This window comes from Temnothorax longispinosus, chromosome 6 (genome assembly GCF_030848805.1).
Source record: "Temnothorax longispinosus isolate EJ_2023e chromosome 6, Tlon_JGU_v1, whole genome shotgun sequence".
Taxonomy (NCBI): Eukaryota; Metazoa; Arthropoda; class Insecta; order Hymenoptera; family Formicidae; genus Temnothorax; species Temnothorax longispinosus.
In genome coordinates, this window is record NC_092363.1 from 6,203,665 (window position 1) to 6,226,569 (window position 22,905).

A 22,905-nucleotide genomic window follows, 5' to 3' on the forward strand; every position below is an offset into this window, starting at 1 on the left:
TATTTTTACACTTCGATATCGAGAGACACAGTATACCGCCAAATATATTTTTAGAATATAGGGATCCTTGAATAACACGATACCTGAATTGGATGGCACGGAGCCTCGAACAGCACGGTAAAAAGTCATGACAACCCTGCTTTTTAAGTTTTTTTTTTTTTTTTTTTTTTAAGTCCTTTGAACAAAATTTTATATATGGATATGGAGTCTTGAATTGCACGATTTTCAATATAATCGTGTTATTCGAGGGTTATATTTATACAATGTATATTTATGTACGGCAATCCTACAGCACTTAGAATATGACGTGTCAAGTTCGCCGTGCGTTGACTCGCGACGAGTCGACACGCGGTTCGTTTTCCCGTACCTATCTCACGGAAAAACTGACCTCGTCCTTGGCAAGTAACCGCGCGATTTCGAAATCTACCCGCAGCCCGGACCGAGAACTTGATCGCGATTCAATTTGGCGAGGGGCCGAGCGCACGGAAGGGATAAGTATGTATAAGTAAAATAGAAGAAGCCGCACCGCGCGAAAAGGTACGCCAGTGACTAGTGCGAATCGATCTACCGCGCGCCTTTTTCTTTCGTCGATGCCGTCACTCCGGTGGTGTCTGGTGTCACGTGTTCGCGAGCGGGCCGCGTGAAAGAATCGTCGGCGACATTATTCGCGAATGGATAAATTCGCGCGTACGTCCACCGAATTAATCCCGTCCGCGAATTAATCCTCTCTCGGACGATCGCAGCCTCGACTTTCCTCGGCCTTTTACTCGTGGAGAACGGATCCGATTTTCTCGATTGCACTTTCTTTCGCTTTGAAAGAGGTAGGTAAGTCCGCAAAACAAAAAAGTAGTGCGCGCGCATGCATACACATGCGCACAAAACCCGAATGAAATGAACAATTGCCTGCGTATTGTTTCTTATGCAAGAAATTGTAATTGCACTCGCGATGCAAGAATAGCTCGATATTGAATAAAAAAATCGCCGATGCTCGGGTTGCGTTCGACGGAATCACGATTTACGCCGTGTCAACGGAATTTCGCGTGGCTTCTTAGCAGGACGATCGAATCGTTAATTTTTCGCGATCGATTCTCGATTCTGCCGAGTGTACAGAGATTCGCCGAAGGGTTTCGCGCGATTTCCCGGCTACCAGCTATTTCCGATCTAAATTACGAAAAATCTGGATTTAACCGACTCCAAGAAAATGGAATGCGCCCACACATTCGCGGTTCCGAAGTAGCTGGCCGAACATGTGGTGCGCCGCTTCGATTTTACGTAACGAGGTAGCCAGCCAGCGTCTTGTGACAAACGGAGCACGTGGACCTTCGAATTCGGTGAACCCATTCACGAACGACGCGAGAGACGTTTCGTCACCTGTTTTTGTTGTCGCACTTGAACAGTTATAGCGTTTTCGATTTGTGACTCAACCGACTCGGGTCGCATCATGTATACAGGACTCTAGCATCATTGACGTGGAATACATACATATCTATGTATGTATTCCACGTCCATTGATGCGACCCGAGTCGGGTCGAGTAGTAAATCGAAAACGCCATTAGACTTTCGCTGCATTCCGATATTTTACTGTCAACAACTGTCGGTACTAAAAATCTATAGTATACGTAATATATACAAAAATATAGATTTTCAGTACTGACAGTGAATATCGGAATGCAGCCTTTATGTATTTTCTGTGACGTCGATGTTTATAATTTATTCAAAATAAGACAAACTAATAGCCAATTTATACTCTTCAACGTGTATTTTTCAATATACTTTATTCTTTTGTTTTCTTTTTTTTTTTTTCGACGAAGCTCGAAATTACTTAAAAAGTCTATTTTACGTTATTTTCACTATATCTGCGTTTGTAGATATTAAAGAAAAAAAACTGAAAGTTTATTTTTACCTATTCTCAACATGTACTTTCCAATGCACGTTTATTTTTGCATTTGCAATTAATTTAAGTTAGAAATAATTTAATTTTTATGTACTTTATAAAATGCATTTTTCACTGCATCTTATTCTCCTGTATTTGTTTTTCAATCGACAATGTTCGTTAATTTTGCATATACAGAGTTGGAGTCCTGTTATCATTTATCGTAAGGATGGTGAGGTAAGAAATTTCGAATTGGTTACCAACCATCCCAATCGGCAACAAAGCATTGCATTGATTAAAAATTCTTAACATGCTCCGGGTTTTCAAAACTGTAAAGACACTGATGGCACTCTTCGCACTTAGCACGTGGCAAAGTGGCTAGTAATTACTTCATTACCTTGGCACATATCCGTTTCTTATGTGTCTTCGATAATGTTCCCTCCGACGAACATCGATCGAAATTGCCTGTCTTCAAAGAGAACGCGTGATTGAAACCGGCAATCGAACCAGCGATGAATAATAAATCAACGAATCAAGAGAATAATTCAACGAGAAAGCAGGCAAATAATGATGCAAAACCATTAATTTTATTTTCTAAGGAGATCAAAGGAAATTCGATTCAATTCAAACTTGCAGCGTTAATTCTTCCTCAGCTTCTTGCATGCCTCGTCGTCGAAGATACTTTCGGTTTTTCGTAATCAGATCAGAAATCGCGCGCTTCGACAGTTACGCGTGATTCACATTTTAACGCTACGAGATGTTCAACGTGCTGGACGCTTTAGACGCTTTATCGTGGTTGAGAGGTCACGTTGATTCTATTGTGCATTCCAACGTCCAATGTTTATCTGCGAAATAGATTTATTCAATAGATCAGCAGGCACATCCGGGACGTTATCGAACAGACGCGTAATGAACTTATTTGCAAGACATAAAAGTTGAAAACGGATAAAAGAAGATATATAGCGTTATGTAAAAATACAGATTAGATAATCGTCGAGAGCCGGAGGTTCCGAAAGAGAATTGATGTTGAATCGACGCATTATAATCCGAGCGAAATATACCTTAATCGCTGCGATACACAGCGTGGTGTTGATTAGCTCCAATTAGCGCGCGCTATCGTCGCTTTATGATTTTAATTATATTTCAGATCCTGACAAAAGACAAAAACAAACAACGATTCGATCTTTTCAATCACGATATCTACGATAATATAAACATGATCGATTATTTTTACAACCTCTATCTTTACGATTTTCATTGATATTTTTATGAATTTATACGAAAAAGCTCGCGAGAGCATTAACTGTCTTAAATTAATTAGTCTTAAATACGTATAAATAATAGAAAGATTTATTTTATTTCAATAATTCACATTTTTTTTTAATCTCATATTTTCATATAGTTTTTTTTTCAAGCGTCACTTTAGATTCTCCTGTCACTTGCGCTAAAATTCAGAATAGAATTAGAAATATCGACTTCTATTTATAATTTTATGTGCCGCGTAATGTCACGAAAAACATCAAAGAATCGAAATACACAGACATATAAAATATTTATATATTAAGATATTTATATCAAAATACAATAAAGAATTGTAAACAAAATTCTATCCCGAAATCTTACGCAAATTTATACAGCTAAAACGAGCTTTAATTAAACGGTACGAATTTCGGAAAAACTGGAAAAACTCGATTGTTATAATAAATATTGTAGTCTCGCATTCTATCAAAAGAGTGGAACAACACTCAACTATTTGAATAGTTTTAAAATGCATCGAGCAGTTTAAATAAAAACTGCACGCGGATGAAATACCTCCAGATTCGCCTATCGACGGATAACCCGGCGTACGTGCAGCTTCCGACGAGAAGCGAATACGCTGATATGCGTGCGTGCATGCGTGTGTTTGTATATGTGTGTATTTAAATACTCCATTTCTTTTATCTTCTGTTATGAATATCGCGCAATATCCGAGTACTTCATTTATTAACGCATACTTATTTGCTTTAGATTGTTTTCGCACACACCGTGCCGCGTGTCGTTGTGCGAAATGTCGACGAAAATTTCGAAGGTCTTACGTTTTGCTTAATACATTTACAAATCCAAGTTACATATATGAAATAAATATTTGAAACCCGCGAGTATATATATCGGTGATCTTGAACATAAAAATAAGAGCTCGACATTATTCTTTATCGCGTCGCTTCCAGGACGAGAGAAAAATCACGTTTCTTCAAGTTGTTGGTAGTTTCTCACATAACCCGTTCGCGCGTCATTAATCCACCCGATGGTGTAAATATCTTTTATTTCCGCGTAGGTTAAAACAACGCGCGCACCACGTGCGCGACGCGTGCCAATTTTCCGCGTGTCGCCTCGACAATGACGAAGACGACGACGATGGTGACACGCGCTCGCAACGTGACGATAACATTTTTTTAAAGATGTATTTGCATCACGGCTTTCGGCTAGACGCGCTTTAGCGAGCCGCGAATGACTCATCGCAAATCTTCTGCGGGTTCAATCACGAAAAGCAGCGATCGAGCCTCCGATAACACTGTACAACAAAAAAAAAAGCACAAGAACGAACCTTGCGACATTCGATAGTTTTTTGGACGCAGAAAACGATCCCGTTTGCCAAATTGCTCTGTCACGTCACAATTTTGAGATATTTGCAGTTAAAGTTGCAAAAATGGGCTATTTTAGTGTATTTTTGGCATATTATAACTACGATATGTGACGTATCGGAGAAGTTTAATCGCAATCAAAATTAAGTATGTTGTTAGGACCTTCAGCCCTTAAAAGGAATTTTTTGTGTCGCTTGGTTAAAAAGATGGTTAAAAAGATATTGATGATTGGCGTAGAGCAAGGTTCGTTCTTGAGCTCGAAAAAAAGTGATTTTTTGTTGTACAGTGTAATTCTCGCGATTATAATCACTCCGATTTCCACATCTCGTTAACGGTATTTACTCGGGAAAATGTAACGTCATTTTTTTTCACTTTAATTATCGATAATCCTGAAATCTTCGAAGGCTATTCGAAGAGTCGTTTTCATCCATCCTGAGATGTTAATCCTTAACTAGTGAAACGACAGTCGACACTATTGCGGCGCTTACGCTTCGCGATCTTTTCGAGGCGGTTATCGATAAGACGCTAGTCACTTATCTAGGTTCAACGAAAAGAGAGAAATATCACTATCTTATCTTATGTTGTATAAAGAACATCGAACAATCGGCGGTAATTTATAAGCACAATTGTTTGCACGCTAAACAGAAAAATACTTGTTTGCTTCGCCAGTTCCGTGTCAGAAAATAGCGCCCTTACCGGTCACGAGTCAAGCTGATCGCGGTAGAACGAATCGTCGACGATCCGCTAAAATTGCGTCACAACGCGGATGTCGCGCGCACGCGAGACAGAATTAAGGCACGTTCGTTCGCAAGGTGAAGAGCGCGACCGTGGGCGATCAGCTATTCGCGGTCAGTGATCGATCACGCATCCAGGAGCGCGCTTCGTGCGATCGTCGCCGAGATCCGGAGTACCGGTTCCCCGAAATCGCGACTCGGAGCGGGCGTTCCCCGATATCTCGGCGATATCGCGGAACGGGGCGCCGGGGGGGGGGTGTCACCCCGGTGTGTTTACATGTCATCCGACGGTGATGGAAACGGCATACACAACGCCATGGCATCTCGGTCGCGGAGAGCGTATAATTGTGTTTGATCGCGCAATGACGACGGCAACGGCGGCGACGGCGGTCGAGAGGGTCGCGCGCGCGGGTGGTGGTTGAAAGGTCGCGGCCTCCGTCATTGATATGGTTATAGGGAGCGCACTTTGGACCAAACGGTCGCGCCGACTTAAGAGGGATAAAGCGCGACGGCGTTAGTCGAGATCGGTTTAGTGTCGTCCCGGCCGCGCAACGCAACGCATCGGCGCAACCCGATCTTACCCGCTTTCGCGCTTGATTTTTTTTTTCTCTAAATTTCCCCCCCTTCGCTTTTCTCTCTCTCTCTTTCTCCTTCCGAGCCCGCGATCTGTATAAACCGGCGAGGGATAGAACGCCGATGAATCATGGACCCCAGTCAAGAGCGACAGTAAACCGCGCAACACGTTTCGCGCACGAGAGCCGATTTCTATCAGAGGAAAAAAAGAGAGAGAGAGAAAGAACAACAGAGCCGTATCTTTTCCGCCGCTGTATACGCGTTAAACGCACGTGACACACGACATTTCACGTGGGCAAGGACGACCGTGTCGACCACGGCCGCCAAACGCGATTTCACCACGCGCTTCCCACCTTCACGCTCCCGCGTGAACCTGCCGCGTTCCCATACCGACTACGCCATCATGTGGTCCACAGAACCGGGCAGCTTCACCTCCAACGGGAGCATGATCGTCGTGAGCAACAGGTTGCCGTTTGTGCTGAAGAGGAACGAGCTGAGCGGCCAGTTGGAACGCAAAGCCAGGTGAGTGTTACACTCTCTTTCCTCTTTCTGGCGAAGGAAACAAAACAGGAGGATACCGTGCGGATGACAGCGTCGCGTGCGACGAGAGAGAGAGAGAGAGAGAGAGAGAGAGAGAGAGAGAGAGAGAGAGAGAGAGAGAGAGGTCTCAGCTGTCATTCCGCATTTCACGTTTGTCGCGAGTCCTCGCGCCTCGTGCGACATGATTACATGCGTTATGCGGCGATCGCGTAATATGTTCTTTAAACAAATCTCATCTCGTTTTTTTTGTATTTCGCTCGATATATAAATGAATGAAACTTTGCGGCGTCGCGCATGCTAATCGCACGGTACCTACCTGCTGTTATTATACTGCTGATGTAAATTTTTATTTACATCAAGGCTCTGGAAGATGTATCTCACACGTTTCCGTATGTGTCGCAATTTCTTTTATGTTAACCAAATGGACTGTTGTAGTTGTTGCTCGAGCGATTTCTTATCCCTTAAATATGCAATTTTTCGTAGCATTCTAATTGCCTTTTTTAAATAAATAAGGACTGCAAATTCTTCTTTACCAATTTGAACCCACCCAAGGGAGAACAGAAAGGCCAGAGAAGGTCCTTTAAACGTGCAAAATCGTGCGTTTTCAGTTTGAACTTCATACGAGAGAGTATACAATCAATCGTTTTGCATATATGCAAAACTGTGCACTTAAGGGTTAAGATCGTAATGTCAGTTGCAATATTCAAAGCTTTCGACACTCGCGTCACCTTGCATTCCGTTTTTCACATATTTACTTAATTGAAAAACTGTGGCTCGCGCGAGGTAACGAATGCGACAAGTTACTTGCGATTATGTATCGTCTTCGGAGTTACATCACTCGCCGCTGTCATTATCTCTATACATAGGATACTGCCAGACAGTGTTATAACAGACTATCGAGATACTACTGTAGCAAAACAATGATTGCACGTATCTTATTATATACACCGACTCGTTCTAGACTGTACTTAACCCGACGTTATTAAAGTAAAAATATGTACCAAGATGAAGTTTATTAAAAGTGTTTAAGCCATAACGAATTTTTATAATATTTTATTTAGAAATCAAGTTTGATTCTTAAATTAAAAATTTGTAATCGATAAAATTTACCAATAAAAAACCCGTCTTGGTAACGTCGCGTTGAAATGTGAAAAATCGTGAGAATCCACGCGTTTCTGAATGCAAGTTTCATTTTGGAGGTGGAAGGAGAGATATGTGTGGCGAACGTGCACATGTCACAAACAGAAGGAGCGATTATTTCAATAAAAGACGCGCGTCGTATCAGAAAATAAACATACGGCGTACATAGATACAGTCAGCAGATCGGTGACAAAAATGCGAATAACAAAGTTCAACTTGAAACTTTCATATTTGGAGAACGCGATACAATCTCTGTTCGACAAGACTTCTCGCTCGAAAAATATGTTGACAAGAATATCTAGCACGTGGTATACTTAGACGCTATTTGCATCGATCGAGAAAATGCGCGCCGCAAAATCTGCCTGAGAGAGCGATTGGAGATCGCCCTACGCGCGGGGCGATTAATTGAATTGAAGTAAATAAAATAAAAAGAATATATCGACTTGGCGGGGTGAGCGTGCGCAACATAGTCCTCTTGTAATCACATTCAAAATAACTTTTTTCGACGAACGTAATCTAATCGCAAGTATACAGATGGTACCACTCTTACAAAATGTCACGCATCAGGATTTTTGTACCGGATGGGGCTGGATTAGTGCGAATTCTTACGATCGTCTTCTGCTCGTATCATCGACGTCACGAAATTGATACAGTGAATAATCGTTAGTGATACAAATGCAATCGACGTGAAAGAAGATTCTTTGAAACCGATCTCCATAAATCCGAGTGTACGCTCCACTTATTTATCCAATTAAGTCGTGCATTCTTTATCTTGAAGGGAAGTTTCTAATTTATTTGAATATTATATATATATATATATATATATATATATATATATATTTTTTTTTTTATTCCAGAGACATTTATATATTACACATCCAATTAATTAGCGATCCGCTTCCGTTGTTCATAATTCAAGTTTTTTTAATTTAGAAAACACGTTTTTATACAAGTCCTCGGCTATCTCATCGCGGATGACACGTCGGTCATTATTTCCGGTATATTCTTCAGGGCCAGCACATAATTACGCGATCGAGTCTTACGAAACCATAATGAAGTTTTCTTGGCACGGAAAAGTATATCGGACTAACGAAGCGTGAATCACCTGTATCGTCGTACGTGTAGCCCGATTGGCGATTACCACACATTTACAGCGCATTTACCGCAAATTTCTCAAAGTGGCCGATAAGCGGTCGCATAAGTACGCCACCTGCGTTACATGAGTCATATCGTCGCACGTGTCTACCGCGTGTCTATGCCGGTCGCATACGCGCGTGTTTCGTGCTCTTGCTCTTACATCCGCCCACGCGATCCCGTTGCAGCTCGCGATCGTACCTGACGATGAGCGACTCGCGCCGAATCGTGGAAAAATACTAACGCGAATGCAGTTGCTCCTGGTTATCGTTAGGTACTTGGCCGATAATTTTCAATGCCAAAGGTATCAATGCGTTCAATGCCGGATCTGTTTATCGTACACGCACGTTGAATCGTTCGTGTGTGACGGGTTATAATGTTTATATAAATTTATCTCCTTTTTTCGTTACATCACCCGATATTGTTGCGCCGAATCGGTAATGCTACAATGTAGCGGGATTAATGCGAAGTTATCGAGGATTAATTCGAACGAAAGCGAATCACGATAACATATTAAAGACGGCGCTATCGCGAATGTTATGTCCGGCATGATAATTCTCAAAATCTCCGTCTCATGATGTCTTTAAAACAGATCGTACGAGTTGCACACAGGTCGACGCTAATTTCAACGTCATAGAAGTGTCACATAAAAGGTCGTACAAACAGTAATTATAGCACTGTTAGATAAAAGATATTGATCGTAACGGGGAACAGCGGCGACATAAATCGTAAACATTCGTTCGTTTCCATTTATACCGAAGGATTTACGACTCGATGTCGATTATTTAATACTTATATTAACACAAGGAAACTCGACTTAACTCGACACCTTTTTCTACCTGACGTTTAAAGATCGATCAGCAGGTAATCGCGCGTAAAATACAACATAGTCCACGGGGTGTCCCGGATTTCTGTAACGTCTCCCTTCATCTGCGTATTCTCTTTGATCAATTTGACGCCGAGAAGAAAAATAAATTGTGCATAATATTAGTAAACAAAATCCGTCTGAAAGTAGGCACGCATTGACTAATTAGCGAATTGTATCGTAAAAGCAGCGCGATACCCAAATTAATTACGACCGGAGTGCGACTTCCGGAATGAATGTTACGATGTCGTCACGCGTTTACGCGCGATTGACGTACGTTAGGAAATCTCTCGGCTGATCACGGACAAAGCGAGCACAACCGACCGATGCATTACGTAAACAAGTTGGTCATTATACTCAATGTCGCGCTTGAACGTGCCCGCGCTAAATGTATAATTAATTAATTAATTACAACAAACGCGTTCTCCGGCGAAACGACTTTCGAGTGTCGATCAATACGATATATCGTAAACGCATTCGCTCTCTCACAATACTTTTACACGCAAGAAATGCGTTTCTTTAATTTATACATGATTAATTAAAAGCGTGATTAGGCCGTAAAAGTGACGAGAATACAGTAGGCGTAACATCGACCTTTAACGTCAATTCTCACCAGCAAGATTTTTTCTCGGCGCTCCGAGGTATTTGCGTTAAAAATAAAATTGTTTGAGACTGGATGCTGGATGTGTTAGACGAGCAACACCATCGACCATCGACTTCGTCAGAGTCGAGGCACGTTCCGATAGTGACCTTAGACGTTTCCTACTTATTTACATTCTTTTTTATTACCCATTCTTCCCATCCTATCTCGGTAACGAATAATATTCGAATTTTCTATCTGTTGCTTTTTTTTCTAAATTCTCTTATGTATACGTATATGGGATATTTTTGTCGCTCGACAAATTAAAATGGGAAGCAGAATTCCAATAAATGCGCTTGTCATACATAACACGACTGTCAAAATGTTTGCCACTCTATTAACATGAACGAATTAAGTATCGGGTATAATTAGAACTCTGTCATCTGAAAGCAGATAGGTATCCGTTAACGCTCTAACGTAATTATTATAATGTTTTCCAAAACACTATTACGTCTGATAGGACAAGGAAAACATTTTTACCTAAATAAATAATTTTAGAACATTTAATATTTAACATTTAACACAAAAAATTTAAAAAAACGGCGGGAACTTAGTTGCCAACCCAATAGTAGGTAAAGCATTTAATTATTTTTTTAGAATTACATAACTTATTTAAATAAAATATCCTGTATACTCTTCTCTCTGATCCTAATTCGCAAAATCTTGCAAGAATTATTTTGACAGAAAATATTTCTTCAAATATGAGATTCTCGCTCATCTTGGTTCACGTGCGTGCCGTTTATTTTTGCTCATCTGTACTTTTTCATTAACTTCTCTCTATCTCTTTTTTTACAGCGCCGGTGGTCTGGTAACCGCGGTAGCACCCGTTGTCATAAGCGGAAATGGAATCTGGGTCGGATGGCCGGGGATGCACATGGAAAACCCGAACGAGCCGATTCCCGAATCCGATCCCAACGATCGCACGCCCACAGCTGGTCTGCTATCACGAAAGGTGAGCCTCCGTTAATTACGATAGCAATCGCAGCGCTGATATTTCGTTACGACTACAATTCGTGCAGCCTTACGTAATCGCGGTCTTGTATTCGTAACGTTAACGATCGTTCATACGCAGTAAAAAAAAACGGAATCACTCAACCCGCGGATCACTGTAGAAACCACTTTGATTCTTTTGTATGCAAATTTTCCAAAACAACAACCGATTAAATCGTTAGGAAAATGATAAGTTACACTATCGCGTACTTAATGATGTATCTTACTGCCGCAACGTGAGAACGCCGGTTTCCCGTTTGTAAATATGCGATCGTTGTGCATCACACGAGCAAACAGTCGCGACTCACGTATTTAATCAAATTTTCTCGCATTCTCTTCAAGTTAAAGCGCCTCGCGACTTGCCCTTTAAATTGTCATTCAAGATAGATAAAATAATCGTCAACAATTTAAAAAATTGAAACTTGTTGAGATTTTTCTTCTCGCTCGCCATGTATAGTGGTATTGTTTTTAAATGTTTAAACATTCCGGACTGCGACATCCACGTCTTTTGGATACTTTTACTGAAACGAAATCAAGAAGGATCACTTATCCGTAACTCAAATGAATCATAATGTGGGCCAAGCGGCACTTTATCATTATCACCGTTTTAATTACGTGGAGTGTACTAACCTTGGCATTGACAGCATGCGTATATTGACAACCTCCGGCGCGACAAGGATAAGAGTCACCATGTTCCCCACCTCGATCGACCTGTAATATTCCACGTCGTCGAATGTTTCGAATCGAAATGGTCACCTTTCGCGACAAGTAGCGCGTCGGCAATAATTTAACGCTTTCCTTTCTTTTATAACAACTAGGACCAGCGGCTATTCGATCGATAATGCCATGCTTTATTTTGCTAATTGTCAGAACAGTTTATTTACGAACTAACGAGTTTGCGAGGAGTTTGCGAGTGGCAGCATCGTTACGAAAATCGCCTTCCACGGTCGAGGAAGAAAATTGATGAACCAGATCGATCGGAGATGCCCTTTGCCGTTCCCCTCGGCACCAGAAAGTTCGGCGATAGTTCAAAACAGCTTATTTGTAGACTGTTTTCACGGCGATATCGCGTATTTTCCGGCAAGAGCAACGCGACTGTACTCTCTGATAAACGATCATTTTATTCTCTTTCGGCACGTAGAGCATAAAAGCTCTTGTAGTGATTAATGCGCGCATTTCATATTCATAATCGTTATAAACCACTTTGCCGTTGGCGTAGATTGAAGCAACACGATGAAACGATGACGTTTTAACAGCTCTCTTATTGGAAAACTGTCGGAGAGACGTTCAGTGGCCTTTTTTCCTTGACGTAGGAAGAAACGAATGTCGAAGCTCCGTCGTTTAGACACCGCCAACGCATTCGGAAAAACGGTGTCGAGAACGTAATAGTATTATTGTACATACGTTCCGTGTTTATCTGAACTGGACTAACTGATCTTCGACCTACGATTTAATTCTTCATCTGCGAGATCAAACTTGGATAAGGTACATTTTCTCTCGCGTATTACGTAACAACTAGCACAATGCCAAGCGCGTCCGTTATTATTGTTACTTTTTAAATTTTAATTATTATTATTATCGGTCGCCTAACGCGATTTCGCGCGTGAATGAGTTCGAAATGAACTGACAGTGTCACGGATATTCGTGTCACGAGGTCGATCGGTGGGTTATCGGCTGGATGACGGCGTTGCAAGCCTATCGGTAAAATGACGACTTCTGGCTAGCTGGCCGGCTACGCTGGTGATTAGCGGATTAGCGGATACCACGTATATACACCCACGCGCGGACGTCGCGGCGGATCACGTGAATCGCCGCAAGAGCGCCTTTCAAGATCGCCGATAATGATGTCCAGGCGATAGCCTACGACACCGTTAAACAAAACAGCGGTGATTAGGTCCGACGCGGACGCAGGCTGCGTGGCGACCGGCACGACGATTATCGTTACGTGGAAATTTTCAACGGCTTACTCAGGCATTGGATTTCTAAAAGGAAAAAAAGAAACGACTGACCCCGGAATCTGTTAATTTCTTGCACAAATCACCATCCCGATACCGCTCGAGCAATTCAAAATATTCGAAAAATTAAAATTAAAGAGAAATTATTATTTCTAATCAAAATGACAATTATAAAGATAAACAAAAGCTTATACGTCTTGATAAAAATACAAGGGAAAAGACTTAAAGAATTATTTAAAAAGATTATTCCTTTTCTAGAGTAATGCCTTTTTTAGAGAGATACCCTATTTGGAAAGGCACCTTTTATTTATACCGGAATTATTTACACCAGCCGGTGCATGCCTACCTTTTTTGTTCGCTTTTTGAAAATGTAAAGCAATATTTGCCGATTTTCATCGATACCGCCAGGCCTTTCAACACTAAAAAATTATTTTTTATTTTTTATTTTTACTGTGACATGAAAGTCTTTCCTCTTGCTTCTTTCTGAAACTTACTTTTCCGCCTTACATCGATTTCATCATCGGCGTTTCGGTGGCTGCACATGCATCGTTCTTTGCTCAGCCGCTCTATTTTGCCGTCTATCGCTGGCCGTGACGTTTCAATAATATGTTTGCATAACACGACGAGCATGTAGGAAACAAAGAAGGCAAGAATGAAAAACAATGCTGCAAGGGGGGAAAGCCGACTATCATGTCGTATCACGTGGAGTACGCTTGCGAGACACGCGATAACGAGCAATTAAAATGTTTTCATTATAATCATTATTTCCTAAATGGACCGTTCGGGCGAAGCGGAGATGCAAGATACACGTTTTCATAAAATCTGCCTATGCGTCTAAATAACAAAGATAACTTTGTACTGACAGAGATTCGAGATCATCGTGCCGAAATAATCACGCCGCGCAACTGGTATATGCGTCGATATGCCAATCGGTATAGGTACCAGTCGAAACTGGTATACAAACTGGTATACTTTTTATTTGCTGTCTAGTTTCAAAATATTTTTCCTTGCAAATAATACGATCGAAATATTTCTGAAATTCTCCGCGCAATTATCGAATAATAATATCGCTACTCGTTATCGCGATCTGTCTCTCAGCTGCGAATTTCTCCAATCGGAAGGGACCACTTGACACGTGTGCGTGCAACAAATTCGATTGGAAGGACTTAGAATGCTGACCGCGTGAAATGCGCTATTACGGCCCCATAATTACATTTGTAATGCTTTACGCCGACGTTCGTAATTCGGAGCGACAGCGCGCTTTTAACACAGTTCTGACCCCGCGATCCCTCAAATTAAAATCGATTGAGGTCATCGCTTGTTTCCACCCGATTTCGCTCGACGATTAAAGAAATCGTCGGTGAATTGATACGTTTTATCGTTCCGCGGTTAAGCAACTCCGACGCGTACGAGACTCTCCTCTCCTCTCTCTCGTTCTCGCTCGAGATAAAACAATGACGATCTCCCAATCCGGCCGGACTCATGTACATACATACATACGCGACGGGGGAAAGAAGCCCCGCCGTCGCTTTCCCTGACCTCTCTTAATTAATATGCCTGTAAAACGGCGATATCCGCATCGAAGAGAAACAACAAACCGACAGTCGCGGTTGGTTGTGTCTATCGCAGAAGTATCAAGCCCCGCGTTATCGCCTGTCAGCGATTGCTCACTTGCGTCAGGCAAGCCGCGCGCCTCTTTGGCGCGCGGCCTGTTTTCACAGTCGCAATTGGAAATAAAGGAGGTAGTGTCGTGGGTAAAATAACAATGAGTGGCGTGAGATACTGAGAGGAGGAACCGCGGTAATCAGATTTTACACACTTTCACACAATCCGATACTTATCGCCCCTGTCCCATTTCTTATTATCAATTTTTCGCGATGCCGCTTCCGTTGAATGATTCTCGACTCGCGATACATATCTTACACATATTATACAGTTAGAAGCTTCTAAAAAAAAAAATTTTTTTTTGTTTGCTATACAGATATAACTCCCTTTAAATCTTTTATGCAAACGTTTGTTAGAACAATGCAACTAATCCTTATGTCACTTTATAGTGTCTATTAAAACAACGATAACTGATAACACACACGATTCAACTCGAAGTACTATACAAGATAACTCTTAATTGTATGTCAGTACATCAATACATATGTGTCTCTGGATAAGTTCACAGTCCAAAATAAAAATAATGATATATAAACTTAAATCGTTTACTTTATTTTTCGAGTTATAAATGAGGGGAAACGCTTGAAATGCCCGCCGTAATCATAATTCTGTATATATGACGTTATTGGACATTGTCATTTTAAATGAAATATATAATTATATATTTAACAGTAATTATAATTAATAATAATTAATATGTAATAATATTAATAATTGTTATTAATTATTAACAATAACAATAACTTTACATATTTATGTGCCTGCATATGCATACATGGCTGTAGGAGATTACTCACTTCACATGTGGAACATCTAAAAATACAATTACACTTACTGACAAGTTTGCCAAGGTGCTCCGTCATATTCTGATGCTATCTAATACGCTATCTGCATTGCAATATGCTTCCAACTCGAATTAATCCTCTTGAAATAGTGACAGAAATGCGTATTAAGAGTACGAATGATCGTAAAGAACCGCGACGAAGAATTCCCCTCAGTCTCTCAATCTTAATTTTTCTTTCTTTATTTTCAGGTTGTCGCGGTGCACATTGAACCCGGCGTCTTTGACTCGTATTACAACGGATGCTGCAATGGAACGTTTTGGCCCCTCTTCCATTCTATGCCGGATCGGGCGACCTTCATCGCGGATCATTGGCGCGCGTATTCCATTGTCAATGAAGAGTTCGCCGCGGAGACAGTACGATTTTATGCTTGTGATGATTATCGACCGCGTTTTTATTTGAGAATATCTTTTATTCCAACTGGATCTCATTAATTCACGTCTTCAACGTCATCTCGTAATTCACCTTTAATTCAATATTCCCGTATTCGCCCTTAATTCAATATTTCCGTTTCAGTAAAATGCAAACGTAATAATGTTATAATAATATTTACTGTCCTCATAATGCAAAAAAAATTGCAATAACTAAGAGCTAAATGTTATAAAAACACATTCAGTATTCCTGACGTAGTAATTAAGCGATTTCTCAGTTCTCCCGAATATCAGATGAATTTGTCTGACGTAGGTCGGCGCCTTGGAACAAATCCACAAGGAACAGGAGAATCAGCAGAACGGCACGCCGTTGGTATGGGTTCACGATTACCATCTTATGTTAGCCGCCAATTGGATCAGACAGGCGGCTGAAGATAAGAATCTCAAACTTAAATTAGGTTTCTTCCTTCACATACCCTTCCCGCCGTGGGACATCTTCAGGTTGTTCCCATGGGCCGACGAGATCCTGCAGGGTATGCTGGGTGAGTGGTTCTTCCTGATATCACGCGAATTGTTTCTCTTCTTGGACCAATTTCTAACGTGACTCTCTTTGTGGCAACGCAACGTTTAGGGTGCGACATGGTGGGTTTCCACATTCAGGATTATTGCCTGAACTTCGTCGATTGCTGCCAGAGGAGTCTCGGCTGCAGAGTGGACCGTAAGAACTTGCTGGTCGAACACGGCGGTAGAACAGTGCGGGTAAGGCCGCTGCCGATCGGTATACCATTCGATAGGTTCGTCTCGTTGGCGGAGACCGCACCGAAAGTCATTACGTCGAGTCAGAAGATCGTCCTCGGCGTCGATCGGCTCGATTACACGAAGGGCCTCGTTCACAGACTGAAAGCCTTCGAGATGCTGTTGGAAAAACATCCCGAGCATCGCGAACAGGTCATTATCTAATGCACTTATTTGCGAGTTCTTTCCCCGCAAAGTGATTTGCCGATGGTATCAGAGCTGTCGAAACGGTCATATTCAAATCCCGTTTACGTGGCGTATGTTAGGTGACGATGCTTCAAATCGCAGTACCCTCACGCACTGACGTTCGCGAGTATCAGGAGCTGAAGCTCGAAATGGAACAACTGATCGGCTCCATAAACGGTCGCTTTACAACGCCCAACTGGTCGCCCATACGTTACATTTACGGCTGTGTGAGCCAGGACGAGCTCGCGGCGTTCTACAGGGACGCCGCCGTCGCTCTCGTCACACCGCTCCGGGACGGCATGAATTTGGTCGCCAAGGAATTCGTTGCCTGTCAGATCAACACACCGCCGGGAGTGCTGATAGTATCGCCATTTGCTGGGGCTGGCGAAATGATGCACGAAGCCTTGATTTGTAATCCTTATGAGATCGACGAGGCCGCGGAGGTGATTCACAGGTACACTGTCCGTTTTTGTCGTAACGGAACTAGTCTGAATAGAATAAATTATGTGCTATTTGTCGATTCGAGGTTTTATTTTTCCTTGTAATCTAGTTTTAATTAAGATGCGCTTTGTGATACCCGTGAACGAAGTGAAATGATTTAAATCTGCTTTGACAGGGCGCTCACCATGCCAGAGGACGAACGCACGTTGAGAATGAACCACTTACGTCGGCGCGAGAGGATATACGACGTTAATTACTGGATGAAGTCCTTCCTTCAGGTAATGGGATCCCTCGAGGAGACCGATTCTGTGGGCGCTACTGTGATGCAGCCCGTGACCATGGATGATTTCGACGATTACTTGAGCAAGTAGGTATCATATTTGTTAAGAGATGTGCATGACTGGGCCCGACCAGCGCATGCGCATGAACGGGAGATATCCATAGACCATAAGATGTGTGATAATACACAAATATTTACATAAGTAACGAATATCGCGCAATTATCTTGCGCGAAGGGAGCACTTCAGGAAAAAGGCTCACTGCATTGATATTTTAGATTTAAGTTAAAATTAAGTGAATACGGCGTTTTCTCCCTTTGATTGTTTAAGTGAATCAGCTACGCTTCTGATACTCTTAAGCTGAGCATGAGTTTGGGTACGTCGCAGCGTGATTATATAATTGATTGGCTATGCTTATAACGTCGTCGCCGATGGCGGTAACGACGGTGATTGACGATGCATTCTCTTGCTATGTGAGATGTATTGATCCTAAATACCCTATCCAAACATCCCCACGATCTGTAAATCGGGATATACGAGATTGAGAAATCAAAGAACACGCTTTTACGAGATGAGGGCGGGCCCACGCGAGCGAATGTTACCTGACTCATGACGAAAGCCGGATAACGATCCAGTGACAACCACATGTTCCCTAGGTACATCGGTAATAATTATAAATTGGCGCTTCTATTGGATTACGACGGTACGCTGGCACCCATTGCCACGCATCCCGACCTGGCGATTCTACCGCTCGAGACGAAGAATGTCCTACAAAGGTTGTCGAACATGTCGGACGTTTACATCGCGATTATATCGGGCAGAAACGTGAACAACGTGAAATCGATGGTCGGGATAGATGGTATCACGTACGCCGGGAATCACGGACTGGAGATCCTGCACCCGGACGGCAGTAAGTTCGTCCATCCCATGCCTGCCGAACTGGAGGGAGAGGTTGGCAGTCTGATGCAAACTCTTCAGGAACAGGTACGCGAGATCCCCATCGATCTTTGTAATATAAATACAGATATAAATATACATAATATCGCTTGGAACGCTTCTCGTTGATGGAAGATGATAGATGGTCCATAATGACTATGAAATCGTTAACGGCGCTATCCATTTAATAAATATTAAATGGATTAAATATTTATCACGCGAAATCATTAAGAGATTCAGATCGCACGTTTTCTATATTTATCCTGACAAAATCTACAATGTATTTACGTGTCCTGTCTGCCGTGCTGATAAAGCTTTGCAGGGACGGCGCCTGGGTCGAAAATAAAGGTGCGCTTCTCACGTTCCACTATCGTGAAACTCCGATGGAGGGTCGCCCCAAGATGGTCGAGCTAGCTAAAAAACTTATCGAGAAGGCGGGATTCAAGGCCTGTGCCGCTCATTGCGCTATCGAGGCGAGACCGCCGGTCGAATGGAACAAAGGCCGCGCTTCTATCTACATCCTGCGCACGGCATTCGGCCTGGATTGGAGCGAGCGTATCAGGATTATATACGCTGGCGACGATGTCACGGACGAAGACGCGATGAAGGTACGAAGTCGATCGATTCTGCCGCTTCTGTTCGAGCGAGGATATCTTTTAGTCTATCAGAAACGGCATTAGCGTATGGGTCATCATGAGAATTTGAATCTATTTCTGTCTAGGCATTGAAAGGTATGGCCGCCACTTTCCGCGTCGCGTCATCGCACATCATTCGCACGTCCGCGGAGAGACGTTTGCCCAGCACGGATTCGGTTCTGACGATGTTGAAGTGGGTCGAGAGGCATCTCAGCAGGCGCAAGCCCCGCAACAGCATCGACATCCCGGGAATCCCGTCGCGGTTTCGACGGGGCAGCGGCGGTGTCACGATGGAAATGTCTTACACTCCGCCAAAAACACCCCTCGAATCGTAGGTGATGCTCAAATGTTCCCTCGTTAGCACATCAGGTATATACCCGGCGCGATATATATCTATCATAGGGTTATAATGTACTCGTAAAGTCAACCAACACAGACGGAGGAGCAAGAGGTAACGAAGGGATCGCTGTGAGCAGGTAAAAGAGTCGAAGATAAGTTAACGAGACCCATGCCTAAACTCCAGTATAGCCGAGTATAGCCGCTGAGGAGAATGTCGCGATCGGAAAGTCCAAAGAAACAAGACGGTTCTTCCTAACTGAGAAGTGTGATAATGATATTGTATCACCAATGGAGTCACCAACACGGAGACTTAACTAACGATAAGAGATACGAGGAATCAAATCGTTACGTTGATTCTCCAGCTTTTAATGTCGATTGATGTATTTAGACCTTAGTCCGAAAAAGATATCGAGCTCGTACGAAGTACAGCGTGATATCGCGATAAATGTTTTCCGCGCGACTAAAACTTCTACTTTGGCTCTATAACAGAAAGATGTATATATTATATACCTATATTTTCGATGTAAAATGTATTCTTACCGAATTTATAATTGTATCATGTGAAATATGATATACGTATTCTCCATGTTTCTCCATGGAGATATAGCATTTAAACACTTGGGTTTTAGATCCGCGTCGCTCAATGAAAAGATAAACACTCGGCAATCAACATTCGAATTCTGCATATTACATTTATTAGATGTGTTTTACCTCGTTAACGATTTCTATCGATAGTATAGATATGACGAAATGAAAGAACTTGTCTTAGGATAATATTTACGAAGTATGTTTTGTTTTTGAAAATGTCTAATTAATTTATTTGTGTTTCTTCTCTCTCTCTCTCTCTCTCTCCCCTCTTTCTCCTCATTTTTTTAAATGACCAACTGCACTACGAATATTACAAAAATGAATCATTAGCTTTCGGACAAGCGTGACACTAAGAACATTAGATTATATCGTTGTTTTGAGAAAAAGACGCATGTATAATTTCGTATCACATCCTTTGATATTAAAACTCTCCCTAACGGAGCAATCGGAATCGTTCTTCATGTCTAAGAATAGAAATTTAGTTCGCCGTATTGGACTGTCTCTTTATATAATCCAGCAATCGAGTTATCAAGAAATGGAGTGCCAATTTGTATTTCGTATCACGCAATTTGCGGCAAAAAATGATATCAACGTAATAGTAAAGAACCCTAACACGCTTTCAAGAAATGATAATTCTGCGCTCTGTACGTAAATCCATAGCGAACGCATAAAACTGTGGAAACGAATGAACGAGAAAAGAGTAAAATCTAAGCAGAGGTTCAAGATAGATTTTACACTTTTTTTTTTAAATAGGATAAGAATATGCGATTGTGTAAAAAAAAAAGAGACGAAATAGGGTTACCGGTAGTTATACTGGTATAGTTGCTTTGGTTGTGCGTATAATGATTAATGGTAGTAAGTAAGAAACGGCTAAATTAAGATCTATGCCTCCTACGTATCTAAAAGATATGGTGCCGTTGCACATTTCTCCGTGCCACCGGATAATACTGACTATAAACTGGTAAAAGCTGGCAACGCGTATCCGTCTCTTGTCGCGCGAGCTTATTTCGAACTGATAAACTTTCCGAAAGTAACTCATTGAGTAAAGTAGCGTCATTAGTTGCACAAAACGCAATTTGTCACGATAGAGAGGCGTCTTTGAAAACGTGACGAAATGTAGCGATTTTAACGGATTACAATAAGCAAATATAGAGATAGATTCGTCCTGGGGTGAAACTGTATGAAATTGTACGAATATTATTTATTAAAAATATAAAAATTACCTCGAGCATTTTAGAAGGGGCTATTTCAGATTTTAATGCCATTTTATTCTTGCAGTTTTGTTCTAAAAACGAATTTTTTTTTAAATTCGTCTTCTTAAAGTGTAACGTCGCGTTTTATCTCGCAATTACTTTCCCTTACATAGCTACCCCTTATTTACTTCTTTAATCCGCTTAGCGGCCGGCGCGTTCTTTTCATCTGCCACCTGCGACGCGACTCGGAAGCGAATGTTTGCAAGCTAAATTAAAATACGTTTTATTCATCAATAAGTCAGTGATGTAATTATTGACGCTAGCTGCACATGGAGCAAAAAAGCTTAGCGGTCGGAAGATCAAACGTTGTGTAACACCTAATGAGAGCGATTAGCAATTAAGTATATAATATATATCATATACATATATGTATAATAAATATCAATTATCGGTATCTCGGAGGCTTCGCGTATTGCGCGAGCGCAGGCCAGATTCTATAATCTCGTACTTTCGCCGCTGTATTTATTAGTCAATTATAATAATCGCCGGATAATGAGCGACAGAGGCTGACGATTAGGTGGACGAGGGAGAAGAGAACGAAGCGAGAAACGCAACAGCAATCAATAAGGAAAATATAAGCACAAAGCGAAATGTAAATTACTGTTACGACGTCGAGTCTACATCTATCGGAAATACCATATCGCATAACGTCATTTCCGTTGAAAGTATACGTAGGAGAGAGAAAAAAAGAGTATGTCCCTGGTAAAAAAATTTCTTATATTTTCTTAGAAATTTTGTAAAAATTGAGACTTATGAAAATACTTTCAGAAATAATTGGATGAGGATTTTTCGAATATTTTAATATCCGTATGTATGAAATTTTCTGATAAACTGTACAGATTTCCTCATATTTATTCAAATTTGTAGATATGTTAGCGGGAAAAATCTGAAATATTTTATTTTGTCTGAATTTTTCTAAAAAAAAATTCCAATTTCTATAAAAAAAAAAGTATAAAAAATTCTGAGAATTCTTGAAAAAATCTGAAAATTTTTATGGAAATTTTGATATGAAAAATAACATGAAATAATATGAAAAATTCTGATATTTTTTCACCAGGGGTATGTATATATAACAAGATATGTATAAATATACGCGTACACGCGTACAGAGTCCTAACACGTGCCCTTAAAGCAAAATTCTACTGCTCTCCGACTTCTTAAAAAAAAAAGAAAAGAAAAAAAGATAGAGAACAAGATATTCTACGTTTTGTACGAGTACTTAGTTTTTACTTCGTTACCACTGTAGGTGTGTATGAAACGAGAATAAATCGCGCGAGATAGTGCGCGGGTGAACGATTAAAGCTGTTTTGCTCCCGTCATTGTCGAGCCGACTATATACGAAATACACAGCGCAGAAATAAACGATGTTTATAAATCACTCCCGCGCCTTCTTCTTTTTATTTTTCCACGCCACGCCTACCTAGAGTACCCAGATCCGCTTTCGACAATCTGGATTGGAGTCGTCGGAGTTCAGAATACAATTTTACTATGTAATTTTACATGTCGCATGA

The 22,905-nt window shown here is 41.4% G+C and overlaps 1 protein-coding gene and 1 long non-coding RNA gene across 3 annotated transcripts in view; one reads left to right on the top strand and one right to left on the bottom strand.

The window, feature by feature from the left end:
* Tps1 (Trehalose-6-phosphate synthase 1) overlaps positions 1-22,772 on the top strand; it is a 24,447-nt gene extending 1,675 nt beyond the window's left edge. The window contains exons 2-11 of one of the 2 annotated variants that reach the window (XM_071780598.1): positions 6,218-6,323; positions 10,916-11,072; positions 15,764-15,928; positions 16,257-16,485; positions 16,575-16,891; positions 17,005-17,378; positions 17,541-17,732; positions 18,300-18,627; positions 18,894-19,187; positions 19,301-22,772. In XM_071780598.1, the coding sequence (XP_071636699.1) occupies positions 6,247-6,323; positions 10,916-11,072; positions 15,764-15,928; positions 16,257-16,485; positions 16,575-16,891; positions 17,005-17,378; positions 17,541-17,732; positions 18,300-18,627; positions 18,894-19,187; positions 19,301-19,549 (2,382 nt within the window). In that variant the 5' untranslated portion in view covers positions 6,218-6,246 and the 3' untranslated portion in view covers positions 19,550-22,772. Of the gene's footprint in view, positions 1-5,602; positions 6,324-10,915; positions 11,073-15,763; positions 15,929-16,256; positions 16,486-16,574; positions 16,892-17,004; positions 17,379-17,540; positions 17,733-18,299; positions 18,628-18,893; positions 19,188-19,300 lie in introns of those variants that run through there. The other variant, XM_071780597.1, reaches the window with a different exon arrangement.
* Positions 2,442-5,489, bottom strand: LOC139814382 (uncharacterized). The gene is made up of 2 exons (XR_011732439.1): positions 5,191-5,489; positions 2,442-2,718 (listed from the first exon to the last, which is right to left on the bottom strand). It is a non-coding gene; the product is annotated as an uncharacterized lncRNA (long non-coding RNA).
* Positions 22,773-22,905: the final 133 nt, after the last annotated feature.